Below are 17,135 nucleotides of genomic sequence, written 5' to 3' on the forward strand. Positions count from 1 at the left end.
GAGGGCGCATATTTGCAATTACACGGAGATGGGACGATTATTATGATCAATTGCGCTTATTTTACTCGTTAAAGCCTCACCAAGTCCTGACATTTTTTTCAGGAGGCAATGATTGCCCTACATAGATTTAAATTGAGTCATTTCATGGGACAAATGCAATTTGAGGTAATTGGGGTGGACGGAGATGATCATAAATTGTTCACTGTTGAGGAACGTAAAGCTGACTTGGATGGGGTATGTCGCTATGATATTAGAAAAAGGTTTTGCTGGATGGGTTCCTGACTGCCTGGCTGGATTCCTGGCGTGTGGCCACGTAAGCGCATGTGTGTGGCGGTGACGTCATGATGTCATCCGCATGCCACAGTGTCGAGCCGGGTTTGTGGGTCGTGATGACATCACGCCCCCCCCCCCCCCCAGGCCCCCAACCACCTACCACCCCGGTCGTGTTTCCCACGCAAATGCACGCGATACGCTACCATGCTATCATTATACTATGTTATAAACAAGTTTTGCTGGCAGTTGAGGAACGTAAAATGGGCTTGGATGGTGGTACGTCGCTAACAAAGGGACGATAGTCGATGGGGGAGACTGGTGACAAAATGGCAGCATAAGGGGAAAAAAAAAGTCCAGGGGGGACGATTGCCACAGAGATGGAGTGGTGAGAAGCTGCGTGCGCAGGGTAGTAGCGAGACGGAGGGTGCCATTGTGGGGCCACGTGGGGTGGCAATGGCGTCAGGGGTGGGAGACCCTTTGTCCAGTAGTGGATAGAACATGGCCGACGATTTTGATGCCTGTGTTGACCGGATGATAAATACCCTTTGCGTGTGTCTGTGTGTTGTGAAGAGGTTAACAAAATAAGCCGAGGGTAGTGTAGAAGAGGGAGGCAAGTTGTTGAAATGGAGTGGGGATGCCCTGAGCAAGGAATTATTTGGTGCAGCTTTGGCATTGGTGCAAAAGCTCGTTGAACAAAAAACAACTCGACGTATTCACCAACAACATTGCCTTGAAGAAGACGTCTAATAGATGACATTGCAGGCACTGGCACTTCTTCTTGAGAACAAGGAGAGCGTTCCAGTGTAATTTTTCACTGGGTCCTCCGGTTTTTCCCTCCACATTTAGAAACATGCGTTTTAGAGTATTTGGCTGCTATACATTTCCAGGCGATGATAAGCCACTTCGTTGAGCTATCATTTGTGGCCAGGTAGCTTCTGAAAGTGCTATATAGCTCAATATAAAATACAAAAAAAATCCAGTAGTGTGCATAGGCGTAGCACTCACGACTATTTAATACAGCGGAGCCAGTACTGCTTTTTTGGCAAACGATAATTACGTGAATTTGCTACCCAAGGGGAATTGTGGGTAGCTGCAAAGTAATTATGGGTAATGCATTTTTCTGCCACTGCTCGTTTTGCTTCCCATAGCGTTGGGGCACGTCTCTTGCCCCTAATCGCTGGTTTCCGGTTGGTGTTTGTTGAAGAGGCCACACCCTGCCCGTGAGACAAAATATATACGAACGAGCGATCGTACGTTGATTCGGAAGGCCCTTGTGTTGGTTGATGTCATAAATGTGGGGCATGCATTAAGAGTATTTGGCTGTTATAAATGTCCACATGGTAAGCCACTTTGTTGAGCTATTATTTGTGATAGCCAAGTAGCTTCTGAAAAAGAGCTATATCGCTTTATGCGCCTTACCTGGCAAAATAAAAATAATTAAGTTTTTTGTCCTCTTGATCAAAAATATAATCCTGTTACAATACCGAATACATTGAGACATTTACAATCATCCTCCTAACACATAGGCTTTTGCGAACAATATCATCCATTATAGAGGTTTTTGGGTTAGATCGCGTAAGTATATAAATGTGTCGTTAAAACCCGCCACCACCCGACACAGCCAACTAGTAAGGGTTGTCACGTGGTGGGAGTAATGCATACATAATACTGACACTGTTAATTAAAAATTGCTGTAAACTTCCAAATTGTGCTTCCATCATTATAATTGTTGCAAGAATATTCTTTAAATCCTAGAGAATATATAAAAAAAACCTCAATACATACTATGTTGGCATTATGTTATTATACAAAAAACAGATGACTTTTAGTGCTTTTGAGTAACAGGATTTTGAGAATAATAACAGTTGTCTATTTTTGTACACAATAATACCATAATATTGTTCGTTATCGTGGTGCTGGGATTGGCGACCGCTATGTTGACCAGTGTGAAGTATGGCCAATTAACCCCGATGACCCACACGACGTGGGCAGGTCTTAATCCAGAAGGGGATTGCTTAGGAATGTTTGGCAAATTTATTGCGAAGTGGTTTGCGAGCGGACACCGAATGGCTTAGGCGAAAGAAAACCCTAACTCTTTGAGGGGTTTATGCCTTTAAAAGCCAATGCAGAAGCATGCTTCCCTCTCCAGGCCACTTCGGCCCAGTATGTGAAAAGTCTCATGCACACGATGAAATGTGTATTTTACTACCAAACGCTGCCTCCAGGGCGTGGGATTACAGGCATGTGCCACCACCTCACTCTATGTGACTGCATTTTAAACATTTGACAATCTCGACTTCAGCACTTGCACTTCATTGAAGATGCAATTTGAGCTGCTGGACATTCCATAATGAACCAAGTTTAGAATGATTTGTTAACGTTTCAGGGGTTATGGTACATTTCTATTGATAGGAATTGCCACTTGTGGTTATGTAATTATTCGTGTGAATTCCTGCCCATTGGTGTAAACACGGCCATGGGTGGACTGTGCGAAGGTAAACGGTCGGAAGCCACAAATCCAGCCACGGTTTCCTCGCATACACACCAGCAGTGAATGGCATGGGACTTCCTCGTCTCGTCTCTATGCCAGGGTATGGCATAGAGACGAGACGAGCCCGAGAAGGGACATTGGCATCGGTGTCTGCATGCTGTAGACTGGTCATGTTTCTTTTTAGTCAGATATGTTCACAACACGGTTGAGGCAAGTGAAAGCATTTAACAAAATGTGTGCACGTGAAACCGTGTTTCCTATCGTAACTTTCACTGAATCTGCTTTCACCCAATAGGGCGTGACCTGTGTCTTTCATAAAGTGAAATAAATGTTTTTTAATCAGTTATATTGATGTTTACGGCTCCTATATATGCTTTGTATGTTGGGTAGTTGGTGGGGAGTGGCAGTGTGGTGGTTGGCACGCTACGATGTGGACCCAGTGAAGCCCACATTTGATTCCCGCTCACAACCAATATCTGAACCAGTCCTGGTCCTCCCCTAGGGTGAGTCGGCCTTTAAAATGAGTATCGCGGGATGTTGCGTCAACATCAACCCTGGAGGTGGGCGGGGGAGACACAAAGGTGGCTGGGCGGACTGAAAACCACCCCCACCTCCCTTGTGTGTGCCGCATTAGCCTACAGAGGCGCTTGCCAACAGCACTGGCACCCAACAGTCTGTTAAGGCCCTGAGGGGAGGGAGAGGTGAGGGTGGGTGGTCTTGGTTGTTGTGTATTTCACAAGTGCTCTACTATGTATGTATATATGTTGAACATCTTCGGCACCATACGTAGCCAACTATGCTCATGGTAGGTGTGGGGCGGAAGGCCCAACAAACTAAACGCAAAAAGCAGTTCTACAGAAATGAGCGTGAGAGTGATTGCTGGTGTGCGTGTGCCCCGTAGGTCGCTGCCACGAAGGCGGCAGCTCGTACAAGATCGGAGACAAGTGGCGGCGGGTGCACGAGTCGGGCGGCTACATGATGGATTGTGTGTGTCTGGGGAACGGCAAGGGGGAGTGGATTTGCAACCCAGTGTGTGAGTCTCGCCATCCCACCGCACCACCGGCACCGACACACTCGCCACCGCACTCGCGCCAGACTCGCACCACTCGGCACACTTGCCATACTCAACCCTGAGGGGCCACATTCAGGGCTGCCCATTTGTTACCCCAGCAAGCCCCCCCCCCCCCACCGCATCTTATATTTAACATTGTGTGACGAATTCCAAGTAAACGTGTCGCGCAGTGTGTTTGTTTATTAAGGCTACGTTGTAGGCTGCCCACGATTCTCTGGTGCAGTTGTGTTGCTGCAAAGAGTGGGTCTGGCAAGGAGGTTATATTGGCCCTGACGGCGCACGGTGGGGAGATGTTAACTACCTCACCAGGTATGCAGAAGGTTGTGTGTTCGTTCCTGATGCCTGTGCATTTGGAGTTTGCATGTTTTCTCCGTGGTCACATGGGATTTTTTCCGGGTCCTCCGGTTTTGTCCCTTCCACATTTAGAAACATGCCTTTAGAGTAATTGGCGACTATAAATTTCCAAATGATAAGCCACTTTTGTTGAGCTATCATTTGTGGCCGAGTCACTTCTGGAAAATAGCTGTACAGCTCAGTGGGGCTTTACCTGGTAAAATATAAATAGTAGTAAAGTGAGTGGATATTGTCAGTTTTTTTTATTTTCGAGATGGACCTTGGGAAGTTTCCAAAACAGTCCTCTGCCATTCAACCTCCCTCCTCCTCCCCCTTCACGTTTACCTTCCATCTTGTTCGATCTGTCCCCATCCCCCCATGCCTCAAGCTTCTTCCTGCGTGTCACAGCTCTTCCATTGTTAGCCGAGGTCCTTGTAGTTTCCACTGCAGAGCGAACACACGAGAGCTTTGAAAGAACAATCCCGCTTGATTTGTTGGCAACAATTTTAAATGGCGAATGGGGAATTGACAAACAATAGGTCCTTGACTTGTTTATGCTCGTCTCCTGAAAAATAACTAGGTTCAGTCCCTGATCCAGCTTTAATAGACAAGATCATGAACAACAATGCTGAAACCCACACATTATGTATGTATGTTGAACTTCTTTCGCACCGTGCGTAGCCAACCATGCTAATCGGAGGTGTAGGATATAAATCCGTTTTTTTTTAATGCCATTATAGATTGTTGTTAATTTATAGACTGCACATTAAATGTATATATATTTTTTGTCTACGCTGGAAAGAACACGGACAACATAACACGTTTTGGCACACTAGGGGGTGGAATGCTACATCAGGGCTTGATGGATAGTTGTGCTGAAGCCCATGAACACTTGCAGATGTGTATCGGTGAGTCATTCTTCGAGATTGAGTGCTAGTACCCCAATGCAGAGAGAATGTTTAAAACGTCCTGTGAAACCGATTCGGTTTCCCCAGGGAAAACAACGTGCGTGTGCATTATTATAATATCACTGTGTGTGATTTGTTTTCCATGTATTCACACGGTTGGTATATATGGTGTTGTGCAAACGTATACACTCAGGTTGTCCTTTTTTAATGATTATTTTTATTGTTGTTAAGTGTGCCCCTGACTGGACTTGCCAGTGGTCTTGGAGCTCTAACGCTCCATGCTGCAGGTGAAGCTGCTGTCTCCTGCCTCTGCAAGATTATCGGACGATAATAATAACATTTTTTTTAAACGAGCTGTTTGTGTGTGTGTCTATATATATATCTAGCTTGGTGTGTCTTCATTTATTGTGATGGTATATGTTCACAAGGTACAAGATGTCATACAGGATGAGGCGAATGGCATCTTTCCAGTGGCATGTGTTTTGATGCCCGGTTGTAACTGATGATCGATGGGTTGTCGGTATTAAACATGAAAACAGATTTCTACTTTCACTTACGCGACGTGTTTTCTCACCCCCCCCCCCACTCCTGTCACTTAGCCGGCTCCCAGGAGCGCTGCTACGACAACACGCTGGGCTCGGCGCACCTGGTGGGCGATACCTGGGAGCGGCCGTACCAGGGCTGGATGGTGGTGGACTGCACCTGCCTGGGAGAGGGCCAGGGTCGCATCGCCTGCACGTCCCGCAGTGAGTGGGCGTCCCCCTCCAACCCTACCCCCCCACCCCCCCACCCCCCTGCACTCGCCGATGAGAAGCCCCCATCGGCCGCTCCCATCGGCCCTCCCTCCAGCTCCGAGTTCAAATCGCTCCCAGCTCGGAACGCGGCGACGGCGGTGGACCCGTTTGACATCGCTTTACCCCATCCCCTATCAACTGGTGAGGGCTGTCTTCGGAGAAAGCATTTTTTGCTGTCCTTCCCCCACACCTCCGATTAGCATGGATGTTCATGTACAGTGCAGAGTAAGTTCATCAGCCATCCATGCTTCCCCGCGTTGCCGCGGAGTGTTGCTTGTTCTATTCGCTCGATCGCGTTCCCTTCTTCGTCTTGCCTCGTGCTCACCTCCTCTCTGACCGTTCATCACCTCGCCCCCTTGGCTTTGGTGCAAGTGCGCCTGTTTTTGTTTTAGTATTGCACAATTTTGTTCTCTAAGCACTACTGCTTGCCAGCACCTCCTTGAAGCGTTCCGTTGCATTGTTGCCTGCTCCGACGACGTTGTTGTCCTTGTTCTGTGCTGAAGCACCACGGGTTTCCCTTGCACCACTGGCTGGGTGACTGGCTACACGGGACTTTCCGTGGAACAAATTAACATTAATTGATTGCAATTAGGATTATGCTCGTTTAGCCAAGAAAAATAAACCTCGCCCAGTCGGTCGCTCCAATGTGCCGGGAGCATCATTCCTGCCTGAAAATAGCGGTGTACAATCCGAGATCAAATCGACATAGCATAACCATTAAAGCCTCCACAGTAGAATAACATATCGTGCTCGATGTAGTATGGATACCGTGTTACTGTGAATGCACACAATTTAACAAACAAAAAACTCCGTAATAGACGGCTCTCACTCTCTCCTTGTGCATCGCTGGGAGTTGCGCTATGGTGTAGATGACGCCGTGGTGCGTAGATTTCGCATGAAGATTTTTTGAATGCTCGCCCTAGGGAGGAGGGATACGCATGGCGCAGTTGCGTAACACGTGTGCCCCGCAGCAAGAAGTTACCTGGGTTTGATCCCCGACTCGGGCACCTTTTCTGCGTGGAACTTTAAATGTTCACTAAGAAACGTACTGTTCACCTCAGGATTATTTGTGAAACGTGTATTTGAGTTTCCTAGCAACCTAAAAATGTAGTTTGTGAAGAGGTGCACATTTTACTACTAGGGTTTTTCTCCTTTTTCTGGCATCAAACCTGACACCTTTTTGCAAGGAATCATGTTAACATTAACCACAATACTTGCAGTCAAATGCAAACAAAAACAATACTTTGATAATGTATGCATTCTCCTTGAAACTCATTGGTCCACACCAGAGACAGCTTTTCTTAGAGCCTAGTCTCATATGGTGTTCGACCCAGATGACGCCCATAAGGCGCACAGTTCAAAGACAAAGCACTATCAAAGTAATGAGAGCTCGGGGTAAGCATCTACATTGATGCTTCCTTTGCATACATTTTCAGAGTATTGTTTTTTGTGTGCATTTGACTGCAAGTATTGTGGTTAATGTTAACATGATTACTTGCAAAAGGTGTCAGTTTTGTTGCCAGAAAAAAGGGGAAAAACCCTATTTGTATATTTTGGTACTGGCAAAGGAGAGTCCTCATGAGGTGCACATTTTGTAATCTCCTGGTACTGTTGAAGTTACCGTGGAGACCTTTACTTGGGAAAGACGACCTTGCTTTTTTTCTGGCTCTTTATTTATTTTTTGTTTAAACTTGTCCACATTTGTAAGGATGTTTACATTGAAGTTGGCAGTTAAATTAAATGAATTTCTATCGTAATTCTATTTAAAACTTGTGATCGATATCGGTCAAGTCGGTTTGTTTCGGGGAAGGCCCATAGGGCTAAGGAGCTCGTTTTCAAAGGTGACCCTGGCCAAAACAGCTGAGCACTCTCCGTGGGAAGGGAGCACTTCTGGTAACAACATAATATTGTGGTGCGGTCATTTCCCATGACCTCAACCTACTTTAGATGGTGCAGAAGGCTCTTTTGTGTAGGAGCATAAAAGGAACTGTGCGATGGTAAAGTAAAATCGCACCTACCCAGTATGGTTGGAGATGAAATACACAAATCTGAATAGCACAGACGGCAATGACGATTAAAGGGTCGCGCAGCTTCTGTGTTTACAGTAGGGGTTGACTGTTGTTTCAGCAAAAGTCCTCCTACTTTCCACTGCTTTTTGCACAAAAAAAACCTTCCAGGTCTATGGCAAGTATGGCAACTTGGCCACTTTTGTCAGTTATTTATGGGCAGTCTTTTAAGACATCAATTCGGCCCGGTACCTTGATCTTTATTGTTTGGAGAATATCTAAACGTATAGATGAAACCGTACCTGCTGGAAGAGTAGGCCAAGTACGTTCCAGAGGGGGGGACGCCATTGAGCTTCATCTAATGGGGGAGGCTCTTCTGTCAGCAGTGGCATGAGCAAGCAGATGCGGAGCTGCACCTGTCGCAACGTTTATCTCAGAAAGATTATAGAAAATAAGCAAAGTATGAAAAGCATCGGATCGTGCTTTCCGCTCGTATATTTAATTTTAATTTGTTCACGTGACTTTTACAGCCACTGGAGGGGTGCCACATTCGCAGTGGTGTATGAAAAGAGAATCTTAAATTGAATTGTGGCATCGAATTTTGACAATTCATCGCAAAGGGAGGGAAGTAAATTTTCAAATGCCCTCTTTTGTAGTACCCTGCCAGGTGGCTCAGCGGCAGAGCGAGCGGCTCGCAATCAGAAGGCCGCGAGTTCATCTCCTGGTTGGGGTTGACTCCGCCCATCATCCCGCTGGGGGGGGGGGGGGTCCATAAAATGAGGACCACTTTCTGGCGAATTCAACAGTGGTTGTCCGATGGATAGACTCGCCCCTCCCATAAGAATGTGGAATGCCCACCACTTGCTCTGGAAATGGGCATTGCCTCAATACTCATTCGAGCATTAAATTACAGTTCTGAGTCAAACTGGTGTGCTTAGCATCTATATCAAAATAAATAAATATATAGTACGTATAATTGCTCTAAAGCCGCCCGATCGAACCGTCTGCCTTTCAACTCTGTTCAAAACCCCCCCAGACCGCTGCAACGACCAGGAGACGCGACGCTCGTACAAGGTTGGCGAGACGTGGTCCCGGACGGATGCGCGAGGGCAGCCCCTGCGGTGCCTCTGCATTGGCAACGGCAACGGGGAGTGGAAGTGCGACCGCCAGACCTCCAGCGTCACCGCCACGGGTACGCCGCCCTCGCTCCTTCACAAGGCTTCTCCGAGTCACTGCCGCCACTGCCCCCCACGTTTGTCTACGGCTGTCGCGCTCGCCTGGCGGCCTAGTGGCGTCACGGTGGCGAGATGTTAACTACCTCGCCTGGTATACAGGAGGTCATATATTTGGAGTTTGCGTGCCTATCCGTCTCCTCTCTCTCCACCCATGGTTGCGTGGATTTTTCTCCACGCTCTTCGGTTTTTCCCTCCACATTTAGAATCTTTGTGCGTTGTTTAGAGTATTTGGCTGCTATACATTTCCACATGAGAAACCACTTTGTTGAGCTGTCATTTGTGGCCAGGTCGCTTCTAAAAGAGCCATATAGCTCAGTGGGTCTTACCTGGTAAAATAAAAATATTTTTTCTTGCGAGTATGTTAACTCCTAACAAAACACAAAACCCAAGAAGGGCCATTTCCCTGAAACGTCACCTAATATATATATGTTTTATATTTGTTTTCCTTTTAAGGTCACATAGTGGCCTTTATCGAGTCCTTGGATGTTACTTGTCCTTGTGCACCACTGCTAATAAAGCAGCATCACCAAATAATGTGTTTTGATGTTGACTACTGTGTTATCAAGGTTGCAAAGTTACAGCAAAGCTGTGGGGCTTAACCATGCCACAGTTGTGCCCTCACGCAAACACTACTGATGGTGGTGGCTATGCACGTGGCCTGCAATCCAGCCCTGTGGAGGCAGCGAGGGTCGGAGGATCATACAAATTTTGTGGAACCCTCTTCCTGTGGGCATTGAGTAGCGATACCTTGACTCGCCAGGAAAACACAGTACAGCAAATATGTGGGCTTGGCCTCTTCGCTCTGTGTGAGATGGTGTTTGTCCCACATGTAAACACTCATTAATTGGCCGATAACACCTTCATATACAGAGGACCGCAGAGTTTGGGCTATTAATGGTGCCGGCTCGCTGCGCAGGCTGCTTCTTTCCCGCTTGTCTGTGCTGTCTCGTGCCTCTCGAGCCATTCTCTCTCTTCGAGAGAGGTGTGAATGCAGTGCAGCTGCGGCACGTTACAAGTTACAATTAGTTCCCTCTTCCCGATTGAGTGCCACACATTCGACGAGCACAGTTGGCCACGCACAGCGCAAAAGAAGTTCAACGTGCGAACGATGGTTTGTCGGCGGCGTGCGCCCCCTCCCCCCCCCTCCCCCCCCTCTATCTGTAGGTACAGGACAGCTGCACCAGGCAGGTGTGCAGGACTCGGCCACACACCAGAGCAGTGTGCAGCAAACGAGCGTGCACACGAGCGTGCACTCGTCGATGTACCGGCCCACGGTGCAGTGCGAGTCGGACGGGGGCGTGCTGTTCAGCACCGGCGAGCGCTGGGTCAAGTCGCAGGAAGGGGGACAGCTGCTGTGCACTTGTCAGCCCAGTGGAGTGAACTGCCAGACCATCAGTAAGCCCCGTGGATACATTCACCTTGGAAGTTGTTGGGGATTTTTTTTTTTCATTGATGATTAGTGATTTTTTGTTCGACGCGGTAGATGCATTCCCGAAAGAAGGCCGCGTTAAGTGAGGAATATTCGTTGCCGAATTGCATTTGCACTGTAAAGTCTTTCCATGGCGGGACAAAAAAACTGAGATGAGGATACGCCACCGTGGTACTGTATCGTTCAGCGTACTGTATTGTGTACCGCTCAGGCACGCAGCTCAAGAAAGTGGTTTGTCCCATCGACCGCTCAGAAACTGCGTGTATAATGGTGCGCATTCTGCAGTATAACAGAGTGCACGTTCTGCGTAATAACGGGGTGCGTGTTCCGCATTATAATGGTTGCCGCGTTATAACGCTGCGCGTTCCGCGTAATTACGGTGTACGTTCCACCTAATAACGGTGTACGTTCCACGTTGTGCCACAAGTGTTCCTTCATAGCAGAACCGCGTTTGAGCAAAAACGCGTGATAGTGTGAACACGTGTTAAGTGAGGGCTTGCGGTACGGCCGGAAAAAGTTAAAGATTCATAAGATGTTTTTTATATTTTGACCAAATGTCTGTTGTAAAACCCTCCGCCACCTGACATTGTCAAAGAAATGAAACTGCCGCGTGCATCGAGTGTTCAACACACCAACTGTTATTGTTTCGGCTTACCGGCGAAACTAGTGTGTCATACCAACAAAGCCATGTACCCATAGGCAAAAAAAGTAGCACAATTAACAAAAGCACATCAGTTTGTCTTTATGAATCTCAGCAAGTACCGTTAATGATAACCGACACTATATACGGTACATTCAAATCATTTATCGGCACTATACGCTACATCCAAATCGTTTATTGATGCTTAATACGGTACATACTAAATTGCCTAACAATGCTGCCACTCTTCTCTCCCCCCCCCCCCCTTGCTTTGCTCCGCGGCCCAGCCATAAAAACACACGGCGGCAACTCGGATGGGGCTCCGTGCGTGTTCCCCTTCACGCACGAGGGGCGCGTGCACAGCACGTGCACGGCGGAGGGGCGCGACGACGGCAAGCTGTGGTGCAGCACGACCGCCGACTACGCCCACGACAAGAAGTTCTCGCTGTGCAGCCAGGAAGAAGGTGACCCCCCCCCCACCCACCCCACTCGTTGCAACCACTTCGCTTTCCAAAAACGATAGCTTCATTTTGTTTAGTTTTTTCTGTTCTGAATCGCACGTGGTTTTAATTAAATTGTTATCCGTATATGGTAGCGAAACTAGTTTGGGGGCAGAGAACCGTAGAGACACAACTGAACTCTATGATAGCTGTCACCAAACTGTGCCACACGTCCTCCTGCATGGCCTTGTAGGTGCCTCGGTACCGATAAAGTTATTTTATATTCGTTTTCATTCCGGTTGGTAAGCATGTACGTCATTGTAATGAAACCAGAAGTAAAACTGATTACGTGTGCGTGTACGTCATCAGTTTTTCTTCCGGTTACGGTCGTCATTGTCCAGGAACAACGGTGACGCTAGTGACCACGAGGGGTGGGAACTCCAATGGAGCGCTGTGCCACTTCCCGTTCGTGTTCGGTGGCCGAGAGCACGTCGCCTGCACTTCGGAGGGTCGCGCCGACGGCATGAAGTGGTGCAGTACCACGGCCAACTTTGACACCGACCAACGCTACGGCTTCTGCCCCATGGCAGGTGTGTGTACGGCCGTGGGCCCCAAGGATGCTGGAGGTCTAGGTTGTTAAAAATAAAATAGAGTGAAAGTAGTTTTATTCTCACCGTATATAGCCATACGTGCTAATTGCTATAATGTAACTCGGAGCAATGAAGCGTTGAGCTGATCTGCAACGAGTATTTCAGCTGATGGCTTAGCATTGTCAGCTGCATCCTTGCCACGATGTTACTTGGGTGCAGGAATTAAATTTGCGTGAAAAGCTCGGAGTATAAAATATTGAATGCACGTGTGTCTATCCTTCACATTCTGTATCGCATGAAAAAAAAAGACGAAAGGAAAATGTTTTTCTTGTCGAGGGTGCACCCACAAAATTGTCGCCTTTCCCAGTTCACATTTTACCCCTGAAACATCCAATACAAACCAATGAGAGACGCGTGCCTCATGTCTTATTGGTAGAATTGTCTGGAAGTTGGTTCCCCATCGACTTCTATTTAAACCTTTACGGCATGACGTCATTGTCTGTTAAGCCAAGGCTATGGCTTTGACGTGGTGGTACACTAAAAAGTAAAAAAAATAATTCTACACTGTAGTCCAGCGCTTTGGAGGGCAAGGGTTGGTGGACCATGCAAACGTTGTGAAACTCCCTTCCCATGGGCAGTGAGGTTACCATACCCTGGTTTGCCAACAGAAAATGTGGACTCCACGTGTTCCATTTGTGCAAGGTTAGTGTTGCCTCCCCACGTGTGTGGGATTTCTCCGAGTGTTCTGGTTTCCTCTTACATCACTGGAGTTGGACATACATCCCAATGTAGGGCAACAGAGCTTGGGCAATTGTTGGTGCCGGTTCCGGCAGCCTTCCCCCGCTTGCTTGGTTTCCCACACTGTTGAATCTCCAGAAACTGTGTGCATTATACATGCAATATTCAGTGTGCGTTTCCTAACCTTCTGAAGCCTTTTAAGGCCCGCCAGCCACTACTTTGCCACTGCATTTTTTTCTCGCCACAGCCCATTATCCACGTGGACCACCCTTACTAAAATTGCCCACTGGGGGACATGTCTAGCCTAGCAAGTCAGGAAGGAGTTGACCGGATAGCATGGTGCATTGAGGAGTGGTGGGGGAGCGGATGGGTACGCTACACATTGACGGGATTGGCTTATAGCCTGGCATGTTGGAGTGGACCTGTAAAGCAGTACGTTGAAATGGGGGGGCTGCTTGTGTGGTCATGTCAGTGTGCCACGGTGACGAGATGTAAACTACTGCGCCTGGTATACAGGTCGTGGGTTCAATCGCGTGGACAATGTGCTGACCGACACTCGATACAACTCGAACATATCGGGGAGCGAGGCAGATATGTTAACCACCTCGCCTGGTATACAGGAGGTCGTGGGTACTATCCCGACCCTTACTCCTGTATATTTGGAGTGTGCATGTTTTCCCCGCGATGGCATGGACTTTTCTCTGCGTCCTTCGTTTTTTCCCCTCCAAGTTTAGAATCAACGTGCATTTAGAGTATTTGGCTGCTATAAAAAAAATTCAGGCAGTAATTCACTTCATTCGACTTATTTGTAGCCCAGGTAGATTCTGAAAAAGAGAGGGGAGAGGGAGGCATGCAAACTAAACAATTTTTTTTATTTTACTAGGAAAAGGCCGACTGAACTGTATAGTTCTTTTCCTGAAGTGACCTAGCCACCAGTAATAGCTGAACAAAGTGGCTTGTGTGGAACTTTATAGCAGGCAAACACTATAAACGCGTGACGTTGATTTTAAATGTGGAGGGAAAAACCAGAGGAACCCGGAGAAAAATCCACGCGACCACAGGGAGAGAGACACGCATACTCCAAATATACAGCAGGCGTCAGGGTCGGGATCGAACCCACGACCTCCTGTATACCAGGCGAGGTAGTTAACATCTCACCACCGGGGCGCCCTGATGATGGGACCACGGCCCAGAAGCGGAGTCTGAAACACGCCGAGCCGAAACGTTTTCGGGTGCTTCAGGGGCAGCCCCCCCTCCCCCCCCCCGTCTTATTTGCACTATCACTATTTACACACGTGCACTAGTTTAAAAATTTCTGTTAATTATAATGATCAGTGTTCATAATGACATTGAAATCACAACACCATTATTAACCTCGAGATAAAATTGATATAAATCACACCCGATGTTTTAGCTTTTTGTGGTAATTTTGTCCTGAATGAGGGTTCTTTTCGTAAGGGCAATTTATTTGGAGAAAATAGCATCGGAGATTTCTGCTGATGGCAGGGACTTTGAGGCTCCGTCAACTGCCGCTGAGCAAAGGGCTCCAGTGTCTGTGTACGGCCAACAAAACACATCTGTCGACAAAAAATAAACATTGTAAACGTTTTCAGAGGAACACGCATAATGTTTCTCCAGGGATGTAAACTACATAATAAACACCGTGTTGGTGTTTATTATGTTGTTTTCAGTGAAAATAGTGAACCAGAATTGGACGAGATTTTTTATACTTTCATTCAATTATTGAAATAGAAAATGCATCCTGCAGCGAAGGGAATCCATGTCCATAAATAAAAATGGTTGGAGATAAAAATGGATTAATATACTTTTTAATAGGAAATGGTTAATGCTTCACAGATATGTAAGCTGTGATGAGTGTTTTTATCACAAACACATTGGGACTGTTATTGCCATCACTTAACTTCAGTTCCAATTGCTCTTGTAAACTGGTACAATATCCATGCACGCTGAATGATATCGTCACATCATGAGAGGTGCAACGTTAGCAACTCTTTATATTGTGTGGTGTGGAGTTTACAGAATTTGTCGAAAATAATTGTGGGTGGATGCTGCTCCCCCCCCCTCCGCTCAGCTCACGAGGACGTGTGCACGGCGGACGGCGTGCAGCACCGCGTGGGCGACCAGTGGGACCGGCCGCACGAGCTTGGCCACGCGATGCGCTGCACATGCATCGGTGGTGGCCGCGGCGACTGGACATGTGTGCCCTACACCAAGATCCTCGGTGGGCGCCCGTGCGCAGTCACGCCGGCGCGCGCTCGCACACCGCTCGCCAGTTTCTCTCCAGCTTGTTCACGCGACGTCGGAGTTATTATTATTTTTTTATTGCAAGAACAGCACGCCGCGTGACTTGCATGATCTGGTATCGCAATTCGCGGAGGGCGGTCCCAATGCAACTGGACCATATGAAGGAGGGGAGGGAGCAAGTGAAGTGGCACCGTGTTTTTTTAAATAAATTCAACATTTTTTGTGCTGAGCTTTAATCGCAGAATGCACGGGGTGAAATGCTCATGCCGTTCGCCCGTTACCTGGCACGCCTGTACTATGAAGTTCAACATGTGGGCTTTGTTTGTGGAGGCACGATGTTGATGACATCACACCACTTGTTTAACGCTCCAGACTGGGGGACATTCACAGTTCTGGCAATTGCCCGGTTGCCAGAACTGTGAAACGTTGTACTCTGTTGTTAAATGTGTGTGGATCGCTCTGCACCATTTAACTGGTGCTGCTTGAAGCAGGAAGAAAGTGACACGTTTGTTTCTCGCATGACAACTTTATTTCTTTGGCTGTGTCAGGTGGAGGAGGGTGGTACGACACAAATTCGCATTTCACCCACGAGGCGATCTGACTGAAAAATCTATCCTCAATTGTACTTGAAGTGTTAACGACGGGTAATTTCGCGACTAAACGTATAATAACGTGTGTGTGTGGTGTATGAAGTTTGCAGGCCATACCAATACTCTTGTGTTGTGTGCATTGCAGACCAGTGCGTGATAGACGGGCGGACGTACAACGTGAACCAGACGTTCCTGAAGAGACACGACGAGGGCCACATGATGAACTGCACCTGCTTGGGACAGGGCCGTGGACGCTGGAAGTGCGATGCGATGGGTGAGTTATTAACATTGTTCAGCAATGTCCTTTGCCATTGTTATCGTCATTATTATCCATTGTCAAGCTTCATCTACTACTACTCTGTCAATCGTCCTCATCAATGCTGAGTTCACACATTTCAAATGTAAAATGTCTTAAGCTGTACACCAGGTTCTTGAGGTGACATTTACCACAGTCTCTCCATTTACCCAATCCGTGATATATACAGTTTAAAGATCTTGTCATGTATATATATAAAGCCGAGATAAGTGTCTGTGCAAGAAAACTGTTCTGTTAAGTATATAAATCAGAATTGAGGACTCATTTTAAAATTAGAAAATATTATAGTTTGACATTTTTACAATCAAACACGCACTTGCCTCCTGTTTTTAACCCAAATCCAGGAGTGGCGGTTCCATTTCGTGGCTGGACAGGCGAGTTAGTCCACACCGCAACCACTGTTGACCTTCAACAAAGCGATGGTCATTTTTCATGATCATTTTGTTTGGGTTAGATCGCGTAATTGTCAATGTATTGTAAACCCACCTTCACACAGCTAATTGGTTGGGGTTGTCACGTAAACAATGCCAAATTGTCACGACTTCAGCACACCCACCGGTGTGTTTCAGAGCAAACCCACAACATGTACACTTTGAGTACACAAATTTGAGCGAGGTAGTAACAAATTGGAAGGTTACTAAATTGGCTGTGCCAGTTGGAGGTTTGTTCACGACACGCAATCTAAACCAAATGAACTTCATCATGTTTAAAATTGGTCGCAAAAGCCGAAAGTGTCTTTTTAAAATTGGTGGTAATATTATTGACCTCTCCAAAGGAATTAAATGCCAAATCGCGGCCCAGCTGGATATTTTGCAATCGCTTAAAAAAAACATTTGTCGTCCATCCAACTTGCAGGCATTAACTTTGAATGTTTTACTCCGCTTTTGCAAATTATGGCAACTTTGGATCCATTTCAAGTTCACCGAGTCCCAGCAGCTGATGGATACAATGATAAAAAAAAACTCATTCGTTAATAATGCTACCTTAAAAGGAAACGTTTTGAATAGGCTGCATT

The 17,135-nt window shown here is 47.0% G+C and overlaps 1 protein-coding gene across 4 annotated transcripts in view; it reads left to right on the forward strand.

Moving 5' to 3' along the window:
* LOC144938130 (tenascin-X-like) overlaps positions 1-17,135 on the forward strand; it is a 150,829-nt gene that overhangs the window by 16,179 nt on the left and 117,515 nt on the right. For all 4 annotated transcript variants that reach the window (XM_078865842.1, XM_078865843.1, XM_078865844.1 and 1 more), the window contains exons 5-12: positions 3,666-3,797; positions 5,677-5,823; positions 8,914-9,069; positions 10,277-10,507; positions 11,469-11,645; positions 12,023-12,211; positions 15,042-15,191; positions 15,950-16,078. In XM_078865842.1, coding sequence (XP_078721968.1) covers positions 3,666-3,797; positions 5,677-5,823; positions 8,914-9,069; positions 10,277-10,507; positions 11,469-11,645; positions 12,023-12,211; positions 15,042-15,191; positions 15,950-16,078 — 1,311 coding nt within the window. The remainder of the gene's footprint in view (positions 1-3,665; positions 3,798-5,676; positions 5,824-8,913; positions 9,070-10,276; positions 10,508-11,468; positions 11,646-12,022; positions 12,212-15,041; positions 15,192-15,949; positions 16,079-17,135) is intronic.

Source organism: Lampetra fluviatilis, chromosome 21, assembly GCF_964198595.1.
Source record: "Lampetra fluviatilis chromosome 21, kcLamFluv1.1, whole genome shotgun sequence".
Lineage (NCBI taxonomy): Eukaryota > Metazoa > Chordata > Hyperoartia > Petromyzontiformes > Petromyzontidae > Lampetra > Lampetra fluviatilis.